The sequence below is a fragment of the Chaetodon trifascialis genome, chromosome 16 (assembly GCF_039877785.1).
Source record: "Chaetodon trifascialis isolate fChaTrf1 chromosome 16, fChaTrf1.hap1, whole genome shotgun sequence".
Classification (NCBI taxonomy): Eukaryota; Metazoa; Chordata; class Actinopteri; order Chaetodontiformes; family Chaetodontidae; genus Chaetodon; species Chaetodon trifascialis.
This window is the reverse complement of record NC_092071.1, coordinates 16282443-16302614: the sequence shown is the minus strand read 5'-3', so window position 1 is coordinate 16302614 and position 20172 is coordinate 16282443. Positions and strand designations below refer to the sequence as shown.

The following is a 20172-nucleotide window of genomic DNA, read 5'->3' as shown; positions in this document are numbered from 1 at the left end:
ACTGAAAGAAGAGAAACGGCCCATTCACTGGTTGTCAGGTCTTCCCTCCTTACAGCTTTGGCCATGGCTGGTGAGGGGATACTCAGAGCAGATTGAGCTGAGTGTGTACGACAGAATATATTGGCATCATGAAAATATAAGGACTTGAACGACTTCGTTGTTCACCTGCTTCGCGATATGTCTGCAGCGATGTTGAGGTAAAACTGCGAAATGCGGTTGTCCAACAGAGAGTATAATGGCGAGTTAGCTTAGCAACCAGCTAGCTGTCTGAGCTAACAGCTAACAACAGTGACACCATAACTGTTAAATAACGACAATTCTAGTGTAGCTAGTTATTAATTTAAGTAAGTATCCATAACAGGGCTCACACAGCACGTAAGGTCACGAATTCGAGAAAATGTGTTTTCTTGACGTTTCAGATGTAATGTTCGCTAGGTTTTTGTAGCTAACGTTACTGTTACATTAAAGAAACGTAACCTAACATAACACAACTACACATTTGCCAGGTCGTTATATAGATAGGTAAAGACAATTAAATTACAACTAGGTAGCCAACATGAATGCAGTCTTATACTCACTCTACTCTTTGTATGAGTCAGGGTACACTAAAAACACAAACACAAATACAAGTAGAGGGCAATGCAGTTCAACAGCATCACAATCACCCTCCGAAAAGACCATTAAAATGCATTAACACCTCCCCGAGACAGTTTAAACAAAAACTGATCATTTCAGTCTTCGTGGACAGAGGGTTTGTTGCACTCAGATACAATAATATTAGCTTCTTCATTTGTGAAAGAGGGGCCGAACCATCCCACCATGCTGCAGTCAGAGCTGTGGGACTTGGGTGAAATGAAACTTACCCTAGACTTCCTGCTCTCCTTGCTCAGGCAACTAGGAGGGCAGTCTGTAAGTTGATGCACTCGAAACTACGAAACTACATTTTCTCTGCTTTTTGCAGAAAATTTACATCACTACACTTGTGACATAGAAGAGTTCATGCATCAACAACTTCATTAGCAATGTAAAAATCCTTTACTAACATTAACTTATTCAGTGGCTGTTTCCAGCTCAGACTAGACCTTCTCAAGGTCTTTTGAGGTCCCAAGACTAGATTGAGCTGGTCCCTTTTCCCCAATGATGAGTTGCAGATTTACAGACACCAAATCCACAGAGTATTCTGGTGGTTTTTATCAGTTTCTAAGTCAAATATTTAAAAAAAAAACAAACCCAATCACATGTAAGTTGTCATCAGAAGTCAAAGACATACTGCAATTCACAATACCCAATTTACAGCATGAGTTGGGATGTTTCACTTCAAGGCAGGATGGATTGTTGGTGACAATTGCACTGGGTTAATGGTAAACATATTTGCATTGTTGAAATGAGTAGATCCACACACCAACAAGCCCCTGTTCACACACAGTATCCCTTTATCGAGCGAAAGCCGCTCTTCCTCAGAGCTCTGAGAGTTACCATCTTAAATACTCATAATGCATCTTACAAGCACACGACTTACCACACCCATTACAAGTAGTCATCAGTTAAGAAGTAGTAAAAAAAAAAATTAATTCATAATTAAGCATACACAGAGTAATATCTAGGCTCCATGTATACAAAAGTTACATAAAGAAAATCACAGTATACATACAAATCATATTGGGTGTATGATTTGTATGTATACTTCATAACAGCCTCAGACCAAATAGATATATACTAAATGCATATTACAAGTACATGTGGCATACCAAATTGCCAATCAGAAAGTAGCAAGAAAATTTATTTCAATATTGAGCATTTACACAGATTACAATATTTATGTAAAGCACTCACTTGGTGCATGTGATTTCTTTCTTTTAATGCACTTTGAGCTGCAATTCCAGTATGAAAGGTGCCATATAAATAAAGCTTATTATTACTATTACAAAAGGTACATAAATAAAATCACAGTATATACAGGGGTAATTTACAGTGCATATAGAAATCATGTATCCCCAATATTTTGCATCATAAAGGCTGTCACATATTAGACATACACATATTACAGTTACGTATAAGCTTCTGTTTTTCTCTAACAGCCTATGATTAACATGTCCAGGCTGCTAATAAGAAAGAAAATGGAGATATGCTTTCTGTGCTGATGAGGATGGCCCGAATACTCCATTAGTCAGCTGATCGATGCACAATAACTTCAGCTGTTGATAGCTTTAGAGTTTAGGCTGTGTCCTCCTGTGAATCAGGCTGAACATTGCATTGCCTGGCTCCTTTTAAGGAGCCTTTGAAATTGAACAGTCTCGTCAGGTTTTATTCATCACTCTTTCTGGAAAGCTGACACATAATACTTTGTGCAACATGATATTTTCTTTCCATATTCCAGGTAAGTGGGTGTCTACTGCTGTATGGCACAGTTCAAGTCAAAATTCACTTCATATTACTAACTCTAACACTGGCTTTTAATGAGTGAGTTGATTAACCAGCGAGCCATTTCTAACTGTGATGTTAACCATAACCACACTCTTTTTTTCTTGACTGTAGCACCAATACCAGCAAGCTCAATGTATTGGTCAACAAACTGCATGAGTACTTGGCTCATTCAACTGTTGAGGACAGCAATGGTACTCCACCCTCAGAGGATGCTGATGGTACATCTTTTGATTAATTGCGGGTGATAGAAAAGCTCTTGTCATGTTTACATGCTTTAGAAACATATTTGACTTCTGTTCACAGGTCTGACAAATAGGGGCTGCTCTGTGGGTAACTCAACAGGTCCTGCTGCAACAGAGGTAACAATCTTGGTTTTTTGTCATATCCATTATCAAGTTTTGCACATTGGTGAAAGGCGCCAGTAACCTTTTTGACTGGATACAGCACAAAATTTGGTCACATTCAGAATCAATGAAGGACATTTCACTGTACCGTACAGTTCAGACTGATGGTCATTTGATGGTGTTTCTATTTCTGTGCTTATTATTAAATGTCTTGACCTTGAATCAAAGGCAGCCTGCATTAGTTATGGCAATAATGCAGAGGGGATGCAGGAAGGATGCGCTCAGATCAATATGTAATTCTTACCAGCATCAGCCCCACAGTGACTGTGTATATGAGGGCCTTCCATTTCATCTGATTAGTGCTCTTTACGGACATCTTAAGACAGTTGTGTTTTCCATGTAATCTGTGTCATATGAATTGTCAAAGGGCAATTATGCATGCAATAACTTCCACCATGGTGTATATTGATTAAATCTTGTAAAACCAGTACCAGGCTGTTGAACAATAACCACACATGTGTCTTGCACATATCACACAGGTTGGTTATATCATGGCATTGTGCAAAGCAGTCTTTCTTTTTTCTTGAGACATCATGAGTTACAAGTTGACCTGAAGCTGTGACGAATGACATGATGTGACAGAACAGACTCATGTCCGCTGGATGAATTTGCATCCTAACTCATTCCCATGTGGCATTTGTGCCTCTAGCCACGAAAATGACAAAAGTGCACTGCCATTACCTCTGATTATGTTCCCATGTTTAAGTTTTTAGTTGGTAGGAGTGTAATCTAACATGATCTTTTGAAAGTGGAGCCCATTGCTTAAAAACCTAACTGTATTATTTAAGTACTAGCCTCTGAGTGAGCGTCCCCTTTTGGATATTACTGCAATGGTTTTAACACCAAAGTGACTCATAGTACCAGTAACAAATAAACTAATAAACTGTCTTGCTTTCTAGGCAGGACTGGATACCAGATACTCAAGGAGGTAAGTTGGCATTTCACTTGTACTATGCCAGCATAGATAAAGCACCATGATATGAAACAGTCTTTAATGAAGCTTATTGCTAGAAATAATGTATGTTGAACTGAAGTGAATGTAGTATGTTTTAATCATGATGCACACCATTTGTGCTGAAACCAAGTGAAGGTTTGAAACAGTAGTCTTGGTAATCAGAAGTGATAATGATGGTTTCAATTTTTTCTCTTTTACTGTTACTACAGAAAACCCTCTGTTGTCATAAAGCACTCTGGACTGGATGAATCTGGGGACTCAAATGCAAGTGAGGACTTAGATGCACCAGTAAACGCAAATGGTCACCTTGATATCACTAGATTGCCAAAAGGTAGGTCTTAACCCTTTCCTATAATATTTTAACATTCTAATTAACATATTTGATACTGATGGCACATATATTGAGTTATTGATATGTTTTGTTTATACAGGCACTGTCCTTGTCAGGCCTGAACCTGTTGATAATGGAAGAGATGACTTCAGGGGTCCAGAGTTTCGCAACCGGAAATCAGGCGTACTGCGCAAAGAGTTTTCAAGAAGACGTGGAGGTCAGTCACTACTGGTGGATTTTTGCCATAGCATTGCATATCACTTGAAGATTATTCAGGCGGTGATTTAAAATTGTTTTTTTTTTTTTGAGTAATACATCCCTGATTTCAAAAAAGGTAGGATGCTGTGTAAAGCAGAAATAAAAACATGAATTTGCAAACTGTGTTTACTGATAACAGTTTTATGAAGTGTTCCTGAGTACATACAGCAACATCCTTTATACAATCATGTGTTCACAAAGTGGTGAAGCTCACTCCATCCTCGCTTGTGAGCGACTGAGCCTTTCCAGGATGCCCCTTTCATACCCAATCATGATACTATCACCTGTTACCAATCAACCTGTTTACCTTAACTTTCCCTGGCTTTTGTTGGTTCTATCTAACTTATATCCAACAAAACATATATTTACAAAAATCAATGAAGTTAATGAGGAAAAACATTAATTATATTGTCTTTATATTGTTTTCAGTTGAATATATGTCAGAAAGGATTAGCAAGTATCACAGTCTGTTCTCTATCCTTTACACAGCATCTCAACTTTCCTGTAATTAAGTTTGTACAACCTAATATATATAGTAGTGGTCACACAGATCAATTTAGTAACGGAAAAAAAAGACGGCATTTATTTGAGGTACACATCCATTGATTGCTTGCGGACAAAAGACAGACTGAAAACCCACTCCAGTGGTCAATGAGAGCTGAAAATTCACTTCACTTGCACTGCAGCTCGGTTGTTATCTTGTTGTGAGAGACATGACTGATACGTGACTTTGAAAAAGAGCTGCCTGAAGTGCTTCACTCCCAGCCTGCAGTGCTTACGGCAAGTTTTTGTATTCTAATCAGTGGTCTTGCTGATGGACGTCTTACCTGGAGAATGGAGAACGGAGTAGTCCCACACCTTTTTAAGCTGTCCGTCAAACCATAATTAATAACCCTTTTTGTTGCTAATGACAGTGGTGTGCTTTCATAGGAGTTGAACACATGGAAATTGTCAGTTGCACCGCATGTGGCCGACAAGTTAACCACTTCCAGAGAGATTCCCTCTATCGACATCCAGTTCTTAAAGTACTTATTTGCAAGGTGAGTCATCTTATTTATCAGAAACAATCACTCAGAAGGGTATGAATTTGAAATTTGATGTGACCTTTAAGTAAGGATATATCAACATGTACATCTCTTCACAAGTCAGAAACCCTGGAAATCATCACTTAACTGTATGCTTTTATCAAGATGTAAAACTGTACGTAATTGTTTTTTAAGATGGCACCACCGTGAGGCGGTAATTCTAGTTGAAATTTTGAATGGAATTTAGAGTACATTAGTAGAGTTTATAAAAATTCCTTCATGGTTTCTAATTTACCTTTTGTCCAAGCTGTTTGTAATTCTTCCATTAAATTTTTTGTTTCGTCAGACTTGCTACAAGTATTACTTGAGTGATGACATCAGTAAGGATGGAGATGGAATGGACGAGCAATGCAGGTGAGATTTGTTTGAAAATGTTTGAAATGTACTAATTTTCCTTAGCTTGCTGTGAACAAATCTTTTCTCAACTGTATTTATCATATTTGTTTCTCGTGCAGATGGTGTGCTGAAGGAGGCAACTTGATCTGTTGTGACTTCTGCAGTAATGCTTTCTGCAAGAAGTGTATTCTACGAAATTTGGGAAGGAAGGAACTGTCTGGCATTTTGGAGAGCAAGTGGTACTGCTATGTGTGTAGCCCCGAGCCCCTGTTTGACCTGGTGATGTCCTGTGACAGTGTCCTTGAGAACATGGAGAATCTGTGGCATCAGCAGCGCAGGAGGAATCGAGTGGAGCCGGAGAAATCTGAACTTTACGACATGTTGCCTCACTTACCACAAAACGTTTCTCTGGATAAATGGGATCACACCGGCATGGATGGTAACGTGGTGTTCAACTATAACACGCTGCAGGTTTCCAAGGATGTTACCAAAAAGGCCAAACATTTAGTGGACTCTGCCAACATCTTAAATCGAACATTTGTCAGTTTCATTCATTCTGTGACAACGAACAAACAAACACCTGTTGTCCGCAATCTGTATCTGAACTCTTTTCTGTCTGTAGTTAAAGGCTTGCGGAAATCACTTGCAGCACTTGAGGATAGCCTTAAGGAAGAATTCAGTGACTTGGATGTCTTGAGCTGTTGGGAAAAGGTCCTTAGTGATGACTTTGATACGCAGCCTGTAACAGAAGCAGACGCGGAGCTGGATATTGCCGATGAAAGATGTTTGAGTGACTTGCAGAAATTGGCAGCTGAACATTTGGTAGATGATGATTCTGACTCCAAGGGCTTCACAGACGGGAGAAATACACTTGACTGCCCTAGGGAAGACATGGATTCACATTCACATGAAGTCAGACAAAGGGCCCAAAAAATTGGCCTGAAGCCTTTTGAAAGTGGGTTCAATATGACAAAAAAACTAGTTGTAAAACTTACACCTGTACTTATGGGGCAGGAGCCGTCCTCTGATATCCCGAAGATGGAAGTGGACGCCCACATGAAGGACAAGAAGTCAGAGAGGAAGGATGCATCAGAAGATGAACAGACAGGTGTTGCAAGTGCTAAAGCTGACGGCAAGATGAGCAATGACAACTCTAGTGTGTCCGTACACCAAGAAGAGGAGCAAGGCAATCGACGGTCCCCTCGTGTAAAGACAACACCTTTGCGTAGGCCAAGTGATGTCAAAGCCAAAACGTCTCTTTCAGCAGCGGACAGTGACAGTGACACTGATCCTGAGGAAACCTCCAGCACGGTACCAGCCAAAAACACAGAAGAGCAAAGTTTGAGCAGAGCAAGAGACGACTCTGACTCAGATGAAGTCCCTGCAGCTCTGCTTGAGCGAGCAGCTATATCACAAAGCTCTGACGAGCCCCAGAGTGATGAGGATGGTGGAAAAGCATCAAATAAGGTGGCCAAGAAATGCCTCTTTTGGCTTACTAAGAACACCCCGATCTCATCGGAGAAGATGCGCCGCAAACGCAAGATGCTGGACCGTTCCCCCGAGTCCGGCTCACGTGACAGGAGAGTAAAGTCTCGGAGGGACAGTGGGACGGATTCATCTAGTGATGATCAGGACTTGCAGAAGAAAATACGACACTTGAGTACGCTGAGGTCAATAGGGAAGCCTCACCTTGTCACAAGGGAGGACAAAGGTGTGGATAGGAAGGTCAGAATGCAGGCCGGGAAGTCCAAGGCTAAATCTCATCAGCAAGCAACGGAGTCGACATCCTCATCAAGTGAAGATGTACACGACGATGACTCCGGGAGTGATGGAAGTGATCAGAAGATGAAGCCAATCACTGAGGATGTGGCCTTACTGGGGGCAGCAACATTCCACCAATCATCAGGTAAGTCTCATTTATTAGCGTATATCAAGATCTACAGGATATCTTGTCAGTGGTCATGATAAGCAGATCACTAGTTTGCCAAATTACTGGTGGAAGGCTTAACGTAGCTTAACGTAGCTAATGCTAGCTCCTACTCACCACTGGGTTTACTAACTGTGATGTCATCCTCTTTTTAATGACTCAATGCAACTGCTAGAGGGTTTAATGAGTTGCATGGAGGCATCTCTTGGCATGTCAGTTTATTGCAATTTACAGTTCACTGAATCAACATCACTTTCTTGATGTAACAATTTTTGTCTCAAATTTTTTGCTTTTGTAGGAGATGAGGAGCAATCTGGGCCCTCGTGGGCAGCAGAAGAAGATGACGATCCAGAAAATAGGTATGGTTCCAAAAGCCCGGATATAGAGTTTGTAAAACACCATAGGTGTGGAAGAAAGGCTGCAACTTCGAACCCCAACTTCTGTGCCAAATCTAGCAACACGCGTGTCATTCACACTCAGTTGCAATCAATTCAAACAAGACCAAAACGTAGCTGCAGTAGAGCCCCTGCAATCAAATACACATTCTAGAGGTACACTGTGAAGTCCACTTTATGATGCGGTGAGACTGAACCTGGCTTAGAACAGGCTTGTGAATGATGAGCAACACTTTCTGCTTGTTACTGTTTTATTTAGTGTTCAGTTCAGTATATATGTAAATGCAAGAGATACGTTTTAATGAAGATTTTATTATCATTATTTCTTAAACCATATTTGTATTCTCTCCCTGGCTAAGCTAATAAAAAAAGGGAAATCCCTGCAGTTGACCCACATGTAGAGGTGTGAGCATACATTTGGACAATGAATGAAGCATATTTCGCCTTACAGCTCAACCTGTTCATGTATGACAGGTTTGTTTTCAGTGACAGTATTACAATTTATTTAGGAAGTTTTGAACGTCAGTGTACTCTTGCCCAAAGAACTGTGGTCCTCCACTGAGTCGCTTTATTAAGCAAATGAAATCTTGTTGTTTACTGGTGAAGTATAATGTTTGGAACATGCTTGCCAGATTATCTGCACACAATTTGGGAAATAAAATTGTGAAGATTTTTTTCCCCCCAATCTCTAAATGATTTACTTGGCCTAATCAAGATAAAATGGGACAAGGACTGTTTGTTAAAATATCTGTAAAATATGTGTACCTGGCTCTGTAAATGCTTTATGTTATTCAGCTTTTGAGTTCTTTTAGGCACAAAAGTTACATTTCCTTTCTGAGCCCTCAATATGTTTAGTAATTCTTCTGCCACAGGTTATTTGAGCTTCATTTAGGGCTGTGTTTTGGTGAATGGGCTTATATTTGATACCAGTTCAGAGTGTGATTTATTACTTATCAACTATAATGATGGTGTCGTGATCATCTGTATCTCAGGATATGCTATAGGGCTACTCGCTGTCCAGCTGACAGGAAATTGGAATATTTTCAAACATTTTCTGGTCATAAATGCCCAAAGCCCCCCATAGCCCTCACCCCAAAGCACCATTAACAATTGTTACATCTGTTTTATTGGTGTGGATTTTTATAATATGCAAATTATGGTTGGCACTTACCTAAACAGCAGATTGCAGGAGATGCAGTTTGGGGTGCATGCCAGTTGACATTCCTTATTCGAGAGTGATGGTGCTTTGCAGTGGTGTCATCATCGAGGCTCTGGTACCTGCACTTGGCTGCCACGATGAATAATAAATACATTGTATTGGGACATAATGCTCTAGAATCTGCTATGTAGTGTGTCTTCTTTTGAAACGAGTTCATATGCAAGCTGCTAGATCTGGGGTCCGGAAATACTGCCTTTACCACAAACAGCCGTCCCACTGGGCCACTGACACTCCCACAGTCGCACCGAATGTAGTTCAGAGCAGGCTGTACCGCAGACTGGCGTTCACTGGATGCCTTGAGTGCTCATTCGTAGTGAATTATGTCAGAGTATGTGTCGCATTCAGGATAGTACTGGCCTCATTGACTGTCCCAAGAGCCTCAAGTTAGAAACATGACATTCAGGTGGCGTTTCCCCAAATGATCTCAATGACACAATGACATTAGCTATGTTGTAAGTATTTGGGCTTTAATGAGCAGAGCTGTCGTTCAGCCATCCTGTCAATCAAAGCTTAATTAGTTATCATTGCTGCTACTATTCTATACTATTCCTACACATGTACCTGGTCAAAGTGCTACTACTGCACTTTGTATGAATGTGCACTTTTGCATGTATTCAGTGTGCTACAGTCGTGATTAGAGGGCTGAGATGTCTTTTTTCAGGGTTTGTATCCCTATAAAAAAAGGTTTAGGTTAGCACTGAGTTTGAAGTGGTTTGCATAAGACTGACACTATTGGGACATGAGGGAATCTTTGTGAATGCTTATGACTGTTTTCGTTAAGCGTCATTCGGTCAGTTAACCCCACTGGAAATAACGTAACTGACCAAATAACTCTTCATGAGCACAGTCATGACGTTCATGAAGACTCCTTCCTGCTAGTGTTGTTTGTCATGTCATGGTCTACTGTCACATGCCTCCAGAAATGACTCTTTGTGTAGTTGAAGTTTGGTCATTCATGCAGAAAAGTCATGAAAAGCCGCATTAACATATTGTTTTCCTGCCATTCATGTGTGTGAACTGTTTGGCCAGCTCAGCCAGGAAAAGCCTCAGTTGTATATGTGCGTCATGTGCCCGAGAAGAATGAGCCCCATGGTGGAACACTGTATCCAGTTCTTACAGTATAGTGCCACCCTGCTCAAAGCAGTGAGGAGTGACAGTAGAACAACCTGGTTAATCAAACTGATTTACACACCACGCTGTCAGCAGTGTTCATCGGAAACATACCTGTGTTTTTGTACTGTATGTTTTACCCCACTTTCTATACACAGAGTATACATTGGTGCTGACCATTTTCTAAAGCATACTATAGCTTTTAACGCTTTATTTTAACCATATTTAGACTCGCAGAGCCTTAAACCCTGCTTGACACGTCAACCAGCTGTGTTTTTTTTTTTCTTTTTTTTTTTTTTTTTTTTTTCCTGAAGTAGTACAGATAAAACAATTTGTGTTAAAAAGCCTTCCAGGTCAGTGCTGTAAAACGTTAACGAGAAGGTTGTATATCTGAGGATTGAGAGTGGGCTGTGAAACAACAACCGTCGTAATGCAAGAAGCGACCAAAATTCACACTGTGCCTTTTTAATGACATCCATGTTTGTTTCTCATGTTTTTTTCCAGGTCGGATTTTCTGACAGCACAGCAGTGAATGCAGTGCTGTTAGGCAACAATCACTTAAATCTGGGATATTGTAGCCTGCTTTTGGCACCAAGTTGTTTTTTTTTTGTTTTTGTTTTTTTTACCCCTAAAGTCTGTTTTTAGGTGAAGTCATAGCACAACCCTATCTTCAGAAAAATGGTCAGCAAAAATGTAAAGTTTACATTGTTTGTAGTTAGTGGGATAAAACATGAAAAGTGCTGTTATATTCCTTTGAGGTCCACACAGCATGCGACAATAATGCCAGATTCATGTGCGGCGGCATGTTCATTTTTTTCCAGTATTATTCTTTTTTGGTGTTTCGTCCTTTTTCCCAGTTGAAACATGTCAAATACGATCCGACGCTCCGGTCTGTTACTGCTGCTGTTGTCTGGCATTGCTGTACTATGAAATTACAATAAACTCTCATTGGACGCTTGATTAAATGTCAGTGAAAATGGCATTTTTCCAATGTCCAGTGACCTGCACTGACAACCCACTGTGAGATCAGGATCGAACATGGGTCCAGTGCAGGTTGCTTGTTGAGAAAGGGTTTATGATGGACAGACAGTTGACGGAGTAAGCTCTCATGAGTGATTACAGCCCCGGGTTGTGAAATGCAAGTTGAACACTGAAGGAGTTGAAGGGAAAGTCATTTTGCAGACTATTGTCTGAGTGTTGAAAACAGGATATGGTATTAAAAACCATACTTTTTTTTTTTTTTTTTTTTTACCTTTCTAAAACATCTTGTTTGTCATGAACCGCAACAGATTATGTTCATAATTTCCTTGTGTTTGAATCTTTATGCTCCAATGGAGTATACAGGGGGTTAAAAACGGATGAGATTAATTTCATCCTGAGTAAATATTTATGTCCAGATGTTGTTGGTAATTTGCTGTTTTTGTGTTCCACATGGTTTTCTCCTCATTTTCACACAATTTTAATTGGCTGGTAGTACCAGAGGAGTATGTTGCCATCCAGTCAGCTCGCAGGCCGTGTTCAAAATGCCTGAAACTTGAGCAGTCATGACTGGATGAAGGAGAGATCAGTGTCTGACAGACTCAAGCAAGCACAACACATTGTAGGAGAGAAGATGAAAGTGTGCCTGCCGCTCCCCAAAGGAGAATAAACTGAGAACATGTCTCTCTGTTTTTTTCTGTGAAGAATTTTTGTTTGTTGTAATAAATTCTTACTCTTAAAACGTGTCGGTCTCATTTTTATCTTCGTATTTTTTGGCAGTTATTTCAACAGTGTTTCTTCCAGCGTAGTGGTAGTTCACTTTAATCGGTCTGTGACTTCACGAGCAGAGCTTTATATTGGCACATAATGTGGATTAATCACAAGTGAGTCACTAAAGATGTCCCATCTGATTTTTAAGGCCAACAGCATTTGGACTGTTGGCACCTAAACAGCACTTCAGGAACAATTTTTCTTAAATATTCAAGTCCAACTGCTGTTACGCTGTCATTTTGCCCTAAACTATAACAATATCCAGCTGCAGACAATGTTACTGATCATGAACTGAACTTCAGGTACCTTTTCCCTCTTTTCTACTTTTGAAAGAATCGCTAAGAAAATGCTTTTGGCCCAAATCAAAGCCAACTTCTCATCGGCCGATGATATCTCTTCGGATGAGGAGACGCAGGAGGATGACTCTGAGTCAGACGGCGACAAGGAGGTCAAACAAAGCTGTGAGGATATTGGAACAGAAGAAAATGGTAAGCTTTTTTTTTTTAAGTAGCTTTCCTCTTGTGCATCTTTTTATAAGCACAAGTGTTTTCCAGTTTTAGTTTTAGCTCCATAAAACATTCATACTTTACCACCAGATTTGTGATTGGAAAGCTTCCTATCTATCAGTGCCTTTTGTGGGTTATAAATCGAGGAATAATGATAAATTATGTCTCTGCTACAGAGGAAGACTTGCCTTCAGAACCATCTGACACCTTGTCTGGTGGGGCCAGCACCAGGCACCATCTTCTCCGTCACAAACTATCCTTAGATGAGGGGACGTCGAGTGACAAGGCCGCGGCAGAGAGTGAAGCAGCAGGAAAACAGGAGAGCAAGCAAAGGGCCGGCCGTCAACACCTGAGCTGTAAGGACACCTGTGACATGATCAGTCTGAGCAGGCAGCACCTGCTTTTCTCTGATGTCTGATTTTGACTCCTTTCAAGCTGATGGTGAAAGCGATGGTGACAGTAACAAGTCAGAGCCAGAAGATCTTGGGATGAGCGAGGAGCTGAGTCAGTCAGAAGACGAGGACGATGAAGACAGACCCAAAAGGTGCATTCACTTCAGCTGCCATTGATGATATAAAAAACAAAAAAGTAGAAAGAAACGTCACTGTGTTTGATTGTTAACTTCAATTCGTGGTCCACAATGAATTCAGTTGTTCTTAACATACCTTGACTTTACTGGATGCACTCAGAAATATACTGAAATACTAAAAGCATCAAGGGATAACACAACTCTTTCCAGGCAGCAAATATTTACTTGTCATACAGGAAAAGTACAGTTGGAACTCATTTCATGAAGTCGAGCCCTGGACCGAGCTAAATGATGTGTTTTTCCTGCTATTACAAATGAAAATGTCTGCTGTGAACACTGTAAAAATCCTAAAACGTTGTGTAACGGTAGCACAAGTAGAGTGGGGTTATACGGCAATATCTATCCACCGTTTGCTAGATTGTCATCAGCTGTGCAGGTGTTCATGCTATTGTGTCCACCCCTGCTGCTGCGCACTGGCTGAGCAAGTTCAGTGAGTGTTCCTGTAATAGAGGCCTAGAGCATTACCAGTCAGTCAAAGGATGAAACAGGCAGCACACACGAAGCAGGTCGAGACTGAATGTATTAAACAGACGTTTGTTGGATCACATTTTTTCACACTGAATATTAACTTGTCTCCTCTTTTTAGCTCCAGATCGTCCACTGAAATGAATGAGACACCCCGTAGTTCTGAACAGAAGAAGCAGGTGCCCTGCATTTGGTTGTCTGACTCCTGCAGTGAAAAGGTAGCAGCTGATCTCATGACTAAATTGTGTATTATTATCTTGATTAGCTCGTCTCTGACACCTTATACTTATTTTCAGACTTACCAACTAATTTTACCCCCCAGGCGAGGAAAAGGTTCTAATGGTCACGTTGCTCTTTCTGTGTTCGAGCAGAGTGGTAACGAGGGTGCAGATGAGGAGATGAGCGACAGTAAAGGCACCCCCAAAGGGCGCAAAAAGATCCGTAAGATCATCGAAGACGTGAATCTCCGTGCAGAGACCCAGGAAGCCCTCAGAGAGGAGGAGGAGAGATGCAAACGACTGGCTGATCGGGAACAACAGATGGAGGACAGGAGAGAGGTACTGCACATGTGAAAGGTTTGCTGCTGACAGAAGCACTTTTTAAAGATCTGCTGTTTGACTGTCCGGCATCGTTTTCCAGATAATTGTTATAGAGGATGAGAATTCTCAAGTCACGTGTCCCATTACCACCAAGCTGGTCCTGGATCAGGAAGAGGAGACCAAGAAGCCTCTGGTTCAGGTGCACAGGAACCTGGTGACGAGACTGAAGCCTCACCAGGTGGACGGTGAGCTTGTGCTCTTTTTTCACTCACGCTGAGGAGGACATTGCTTTATTGTTATGCCCGATACAGACAGCCCTGACAGCATCAGTTAACACAGTTCTAGTTTACATCAGTGATACATTCAGATTTTACTGATGTAGAGTTCTCTAAATCTTCACTGCACATTTTCGCAGTTGAGCTCCATTTTTTGTTCAGGCAAAACCTCTAGCTTGACCTCTTTCTTGTCCAACAGGTGTCCAGTTCATTTGGGACAGTTGTTGTGAGTCTGTGAAGAAGGCCAACTCTTCTCCTGGGTCAGGCTGTATACTGGCACATTGCATGGGCCTGGGAAAGACTCTGCAGGTGAAGACATACGCATATCCACCCTTGACATTCTTTGATTCGATTGATCCTAAACAAAGAAATACACCAAGCTTTTTCAGGCCACTTTACATATTGCGAGTTGCACAAAGTGCACCCTGACATTAACATGATTTATGTGTGGTGGTTTTTCCGTGCTTTCACATTCATGGCTGTGTTATTTCATAGGTGGTAACGTTCCTCCACACGGTGCTGCTGTCAGAGAACCTGAAATTCAGAACGGCACTGGTCGTGTGTCCACTGAATACTATTCTCAACTGGGTCAGCGAGTTCAAGAAATGGCAAGGCAGCATGGGACAGGACAAAGTAAAGGTAGGCAAATTCTGTGTTTGAGAACAAGCGTTATGTCTCACTCTTTGCTTAACGTGAACAAACACTTGTGATTATTGTTCAAACACAAAACTACTGTGTATAGGTTACAGAACTGGCTACAATAAAGCATCTTCCAGATCGACTCAGAGCTCTGCAGGGGTGGCAGAGAGACGGAGGTGTTCTGATAATGGGGTACGAGATGTACCGCATCCTGTCACTCGCCAAGAAAATCAAGGAGGAGGAGTGGAAGACAAAGTTGAAGAGCATACTGGTGGATCCAGGTACAGCAACTTTGTAATGATGTTATTAAAATGCTTTGCGTGTCACTGATCAGGAGCTGTTCCTGACCCTCCTGCGCTTTTCTTGGTTCAGGTCCGGACTTTGTGGTTTGTGACGAGGGCCACATCCTGCGCAATGAGGCGTCCAATATCTCCAAAGCTATGAGTGCCATCAAGACGCGAAGAAGAGTCGTGCTGACTGGCACACCGCTGCAGAACAACCTGGTCGAGTGTAAGTCTGCGCCACGGCGTCATATCGAACATGAGGTCACAGTTTGCTTGAAGTGATGCAGAATATGATCCAAGGATTGATTTTTTTTCCCCACGGGTATTTCATTTCAAAATTCAGCTCTACATATTGACGCAGCACATTTTGTTCCCCCAGATCACTGCATGGTCAACTTCATCAAGAAGAATCTTCTGGGCTCACTGGGTGAATTCAGGAACCGCTTTATCAACCCCATACAGAACGGCCAGTGTGCCGACTCCACGCCAAAAGACGTCCGCATCATGAAGAAGCGAGCACATGTGCTTCATGCTATGCTGGCTGGATGTGTGCAGGTGAGAAGAAAAAATGCTGCTCGTTGCAGGATCAAGTTCGGTTTTATATTCAAGCTCTCACAAAACTGTTTTGTCGTTTTTTTTTTTTTTTTTAGAGAAGAGATTACACAGAGTTGACTCAGTTTCTGCCTCCCAAGCGCGAGTACGTGCTCGCAGTGAGGCTCTCCTCACTTCAGTACCAGCTGTACTGCAGCTACCTTGATCACATCACTGGTAAGAATATACGCAGCAGTTAGAAATGAAACCGAGACTGTTTTCATGACAGTTTTGTTTGTTTTTCCAGGGGCGGGCTCTCAGACTAACAGAGCAAAGGGGAGGACGGCAGCGAACCTGTTCAAGGACTTTCAGGTGCTCGGCCGAATCTGGACCCACCCCTGGTGCCTTCAGCTCAGCTACAACAGCGGAAAGAAGAAGGTACAAAACAATCCCAGCGAGTGTGTGTTGATTTCTTAATTAGACTGACATCATGTGACGTGTTTTCAACTGACCTATAGGAACATTTTGAAAAGAAGAATCAGGTTGAGAGTGCAGCTCTGCTGAGAAATGAAGAGCCCGCTGTGGCTGAGAGGTAAGGCCTGCCTCAGCAAATCACTGTCTGCACGTATTTGGAACAAATAACAACAAAATGTGAGAGAATTAAAGAGGAGTACTCTCTGAAGCCATTTATACATATTTCTTTCTACACTTGTTTGATAGTGCACTGAGAGAGAATGAAGGGAAAGATGAGAATGCAGATGGCGGCAGTGCAGCGGCTGTTGATGTGTCAAAAGGCGCACCTACCGCGCCAGCGGCAGTGGAAGGTATTAAAGCTCCGTGTGTCACCGCTCCTCACATCCTGTACTGTAACTTGCACGCTAATGCAGCTCGTTCTGTTTAGGAGAAACAGCAGCCACCAGCTCGAGGTCTCAGAGTCTAGATGAGGACTGGTTCAAGAACCTGCTGTCTGAAAGGGACGCCAAGATCCGGGAGCACTCGGGGAAGATGGTGCTGCTGTTTGAGATCCTCAGAATGGCAGAAGACCTGGAGGATAAAGTGTATGTATCTCATTTGACCTGAGGCACATTTCAACACAGGAACGCTGCAAGTGGTCTATGAAGAGCTGACTGGTCATCACATGTCTTTTTTTTTTTTTTTTTTTAATTTTTAGGCTTGTGTTCAGTCAGTCTTTGATCTCATTAAACCTAATTGAAGATTTCCTTGAGGCTGCTCACCGTGCCAGAGACGCTTCATCGTTCAAAGGTATTCTGTTCATGGCGAAGCTGATGTGAATGCATCTGGGAACTGTTTTCCTTGATGGTGCTGTAGATTTGATGCTGATGCTTCATTGTTCCCACAGTGGGCAGCTGGATTAAAAACATCGATTACTATCGTCTCGACGGTTCCACCACTGCTCCGTTAAGGAAGAAGTGGGCAGATCAGTTCAACAGCACAGCCAATGCCCGGTACAGATGATCCGATTATCTTTATATGTAGATTATCCTGGAAAACGATTTTGCCCGAATGTTGACAGAATTATCTGACTGTAATTATTTATCCTTATTTCAGCGGCCGATTGTTTCTCATCTCAACGAGAGCCGGCTCACTTGGCATCAACCTCGTTGCTGCCAACAGGGTCATCATATTTGATGCCTCGTGGAACCCCTCATATGACGTGCAGAGCATATACAGAGTGTACCGCTTCGGTCAGCTCAAACAAGTGTTTGTGTACCGCTTCTTGGCTCAGGTAAACTCATCAGTTTAGCTTTTTTTCCTGAAATTGAACCCTTTCAGTCCAGTTCATTGTGGCGGTCATTTCCACACACAGGGCACCATGGAGGAGAAGATCTACGATCGTCAGGTGACCAAGCAGTCTCTGTCCTATCGAGTGGTGGATCAGCAGCAGATTGAGAGGCACTTCACCCTGTCTGAACTGACTGAACTTTACACATTTGAGCCGGACCTGCTGGACGACCCAAACTCAAAGAAAAGCAGGAGACCCGCCTCTGTTCCGCCAAAGGTGACGTCGCTGTCTTTACTCTCAGGTTTCTGCTTTGACACCACGAAAACGTCTGACACGCAAGCTTACATGGAACATTTGCAGTATTGAGTGACTTTCCGTGTCTGTTCCTCAGGATCAAGTCCTATTACAGCTATTGCAAACCTGCAAAGACCAGATTGTTTCTCTCCATGAGCACGAATCTCTGCTGGACCATAAACAAGAGGAGGAGCTCAGTGAGGCAGAACGCAAAGCCGCCTGGGACGAGTATGAGGCCGAGGTAAAGAGCTGTACACCACAAAGCAGAAATGATAAAGAGCGGGGCTCCGTCTGCTCAAACTGCATGTCCTGGACTTAATACATGGTGTTTACTGTTTGTGTATTGTGTTGTTCCCTCAGTCGAACACAGCCAGCCTGCCAGTCAGCTCCAGCCAGGACACTTTGGTTACGAAGACCAACGAACAGCTCTTGGTATGAACACATATTTCCTAAATGCTTTCCTTAAAGCTGCTGCTGGTGATGTTTGTGTCTCGTACGACATATGACATAAAACATGTCCGTGCAGGAAATGCTGAACAAGACCAGAGTAAACGTGTCGGTGGCCTTCCTGTCGCTGCAGAGGATTAGGTCTCACACCATCGAGGACTACATGGCACTACTGGTGAGTGACCTGAAGGTCTCATGGTGATTAAATTGAATATGTATAATTCTGTATAAAAATAGAATGTATTTATATACGTGTGTGCATGGAAAAATCTCAGGAAAAATGAGATAACTGACAAACACAGGTACACTGATGCAAAGCTGAGGCCATCTGTTGACTGACACATTAAGCACAGCATGAAATAATGTATCAGTTAATTGTATGAGCACATGAGAGTTGATGAAGTGCAGAAGCAAATGGCTCAAAACGGCAGCCATACGATACAGTTAAGATGAGCTGTTGAGAGCACGTCATGTGTGTAATCATTTATTTATTCATGTTACAGCGGCAGCAGTACCCTCAGCTGCCCGAGGCCGAGGTCATGACCAAAGCTCAGATTTGGAAAACGTGTGACGAGAAGGAGCAGGAACGCAGACAGGCCTTTTATCGAGAGGTTCTCACACAGCAGCAATCAGTGAGTCATTTTTACACGTGTGCGTGCGTTTGTGTGTGTCTGCGCATGCGTGTACAAACGCTCACTCTCCCATTTCTCCATAGCTCACACTCAGCATTCAGGCCATACTGAACAGTCGAAGAAATCAGGTGATGCAGACGATCGCGACCACTGCGAACCACCAGCCTGCGCAGACTTGAACGGGAGAGCGACGTTTCAGCGGGAGAAGAGAGCGATGTTTGGTTTCATCACACGACAGGGACCTTGTTTCATCTAACCATAAATGTATGTTTTAGCAGTGAAGAAAAAGAAGAGTGCACTAAGCTCCTGTAGCATCAAGATAACAGCAGCAGTTTATTCTGGTTTTGTTTTGTAATACTTGCAGCACTTTAACAGGATATGTAGCGCCTTTGTACAAATATCCTTTACAAATCAATGGCAAAAACTGGGATGTTCAGCCGCTTCAGACGTGTCACATGCAGCAGTTTGTGGGTCCAGACGTCATTTTAATGGTTTCCACAATGGATGTTTACCTTGCTTGCCTTACTACTTATCCTTCATGTGTTTTTCTATTTAATTTGTTTATGATTTTATATGTCTGTGACCAGTTGTTATAATGCTGTAATAAATTAACTAAATAACAGAATTGGCTTGTGTTTGTGAACCATCAACAAGATTGAGGCCGTGAGAGAAATGTTTAGACCAGTTCCTCACTGCAGAGCAGATATGTGTAATCTGGTGGAAGAGATCGAAGTGTTATTGATGGGAAAGTTGTGAGGGAGCTCTGTAGGAATTATGCAGGACAATGAACTTGTAACTTTGCGAGGGGAAATAATTTCCACATTATTTGATCGTCCTCAGAAAGCAGCTTCGACGTTAGTGTCAGTCCGTGTGTGCTGCATTAGCTTTCGTTATAACATAAACCAACATAAGGCGTTTATGTGTCCCTCCTGAGCATCCCAGGAGAAACAGAGCAGCTGTTCAGACACTGCGGTGCTCCCCTGAGAGAGAGGCTCCCTGGCCAGAAGGTTATTTGTTAATTAATGAAAGGCAGC

At 42.2% G+C, this 20172-nt stretch overlaps 1 protein-coding gene across 1 annotated transcript; it reads left to right on the top strand.

The window, feature by feature from the left end:
• Positions 1 to 3: 3 nt before the first annotated feature.
• On the top strand, positions 4 to 19770 carry LOC139344542 (transcriptional regulator ATRX-like). The gene is made up of 35 exons (XM_070982814.1): positions 4 to 197; positions 2536 to 2642; positions 2728 to 2783; positions 3728 to 3756; positions 3993 to 4114; positions 4215 to 4331; positions 5303 to 5412; positions 5744 to 5811; positions 5913 to 7699; positions 8019 to 8079; positions 12527 to 12681; positions 12876 to 13055; positions 13135 to 13243; positions 13875 to 13971; positions 14125 to 14310; positions 14393 to 14537; positions 14767 to 14876; positions 15063 to 15206; positions 15310 to 15487; positions 15579 to 15716; positions 15870 to 16045; positions 16141 to 16258; positions 16329 to 16459; positions 16540 to 16613; positions 16742 to 16845; positions 16923 to 17079; positions 17193 to 17284; positions 17382 to 17487; positions 17591 to 17768; positions 17850 to 18041; positions 18157 to 18300; positions 18420 to 18491; positions 18586 to 18681; positions 19010 to 19138; positions 19222 to 19770. Exons 1-35 carry the CDS (start codon positions 178 to 180, stop codon positions 19315 to 19317), a joined length of 5784 nt encoding a protein of 1927 aa, XP_070838915.1. The 5' UTR covers positions 4 to 177; the 3' UTR covers positions 19318 to 19770.
• Positions 19771 to 20172: the final 402 nt, after the last annotated feature.

What these genes read in the sequence shown, in the direction of transcription:
- LOC139344542 (XM_070982814.1), top strand. Translation starts at nt 178, where the DNA reads ATGTCTGCAGCGATGTTGAG. An exon ending in GTTTTCAAGAAGACGTGGAG is followed by an intron (nt 4,332 to 5,302) that starts GTCAGTCACTAC and finishes GTGCTTTCATAG; the next exon opens with GAGTTGAACACATGGAAATT. An exon ending in GAAGACCTGGAGGATAAAGT is followed by an intron (nt 17,080 to 17,192) that starts GTATGTATCTCA and finishes TTTAATTTTTAG; the next exon opens with GCTTGTGTTCAGTCAGTCTT.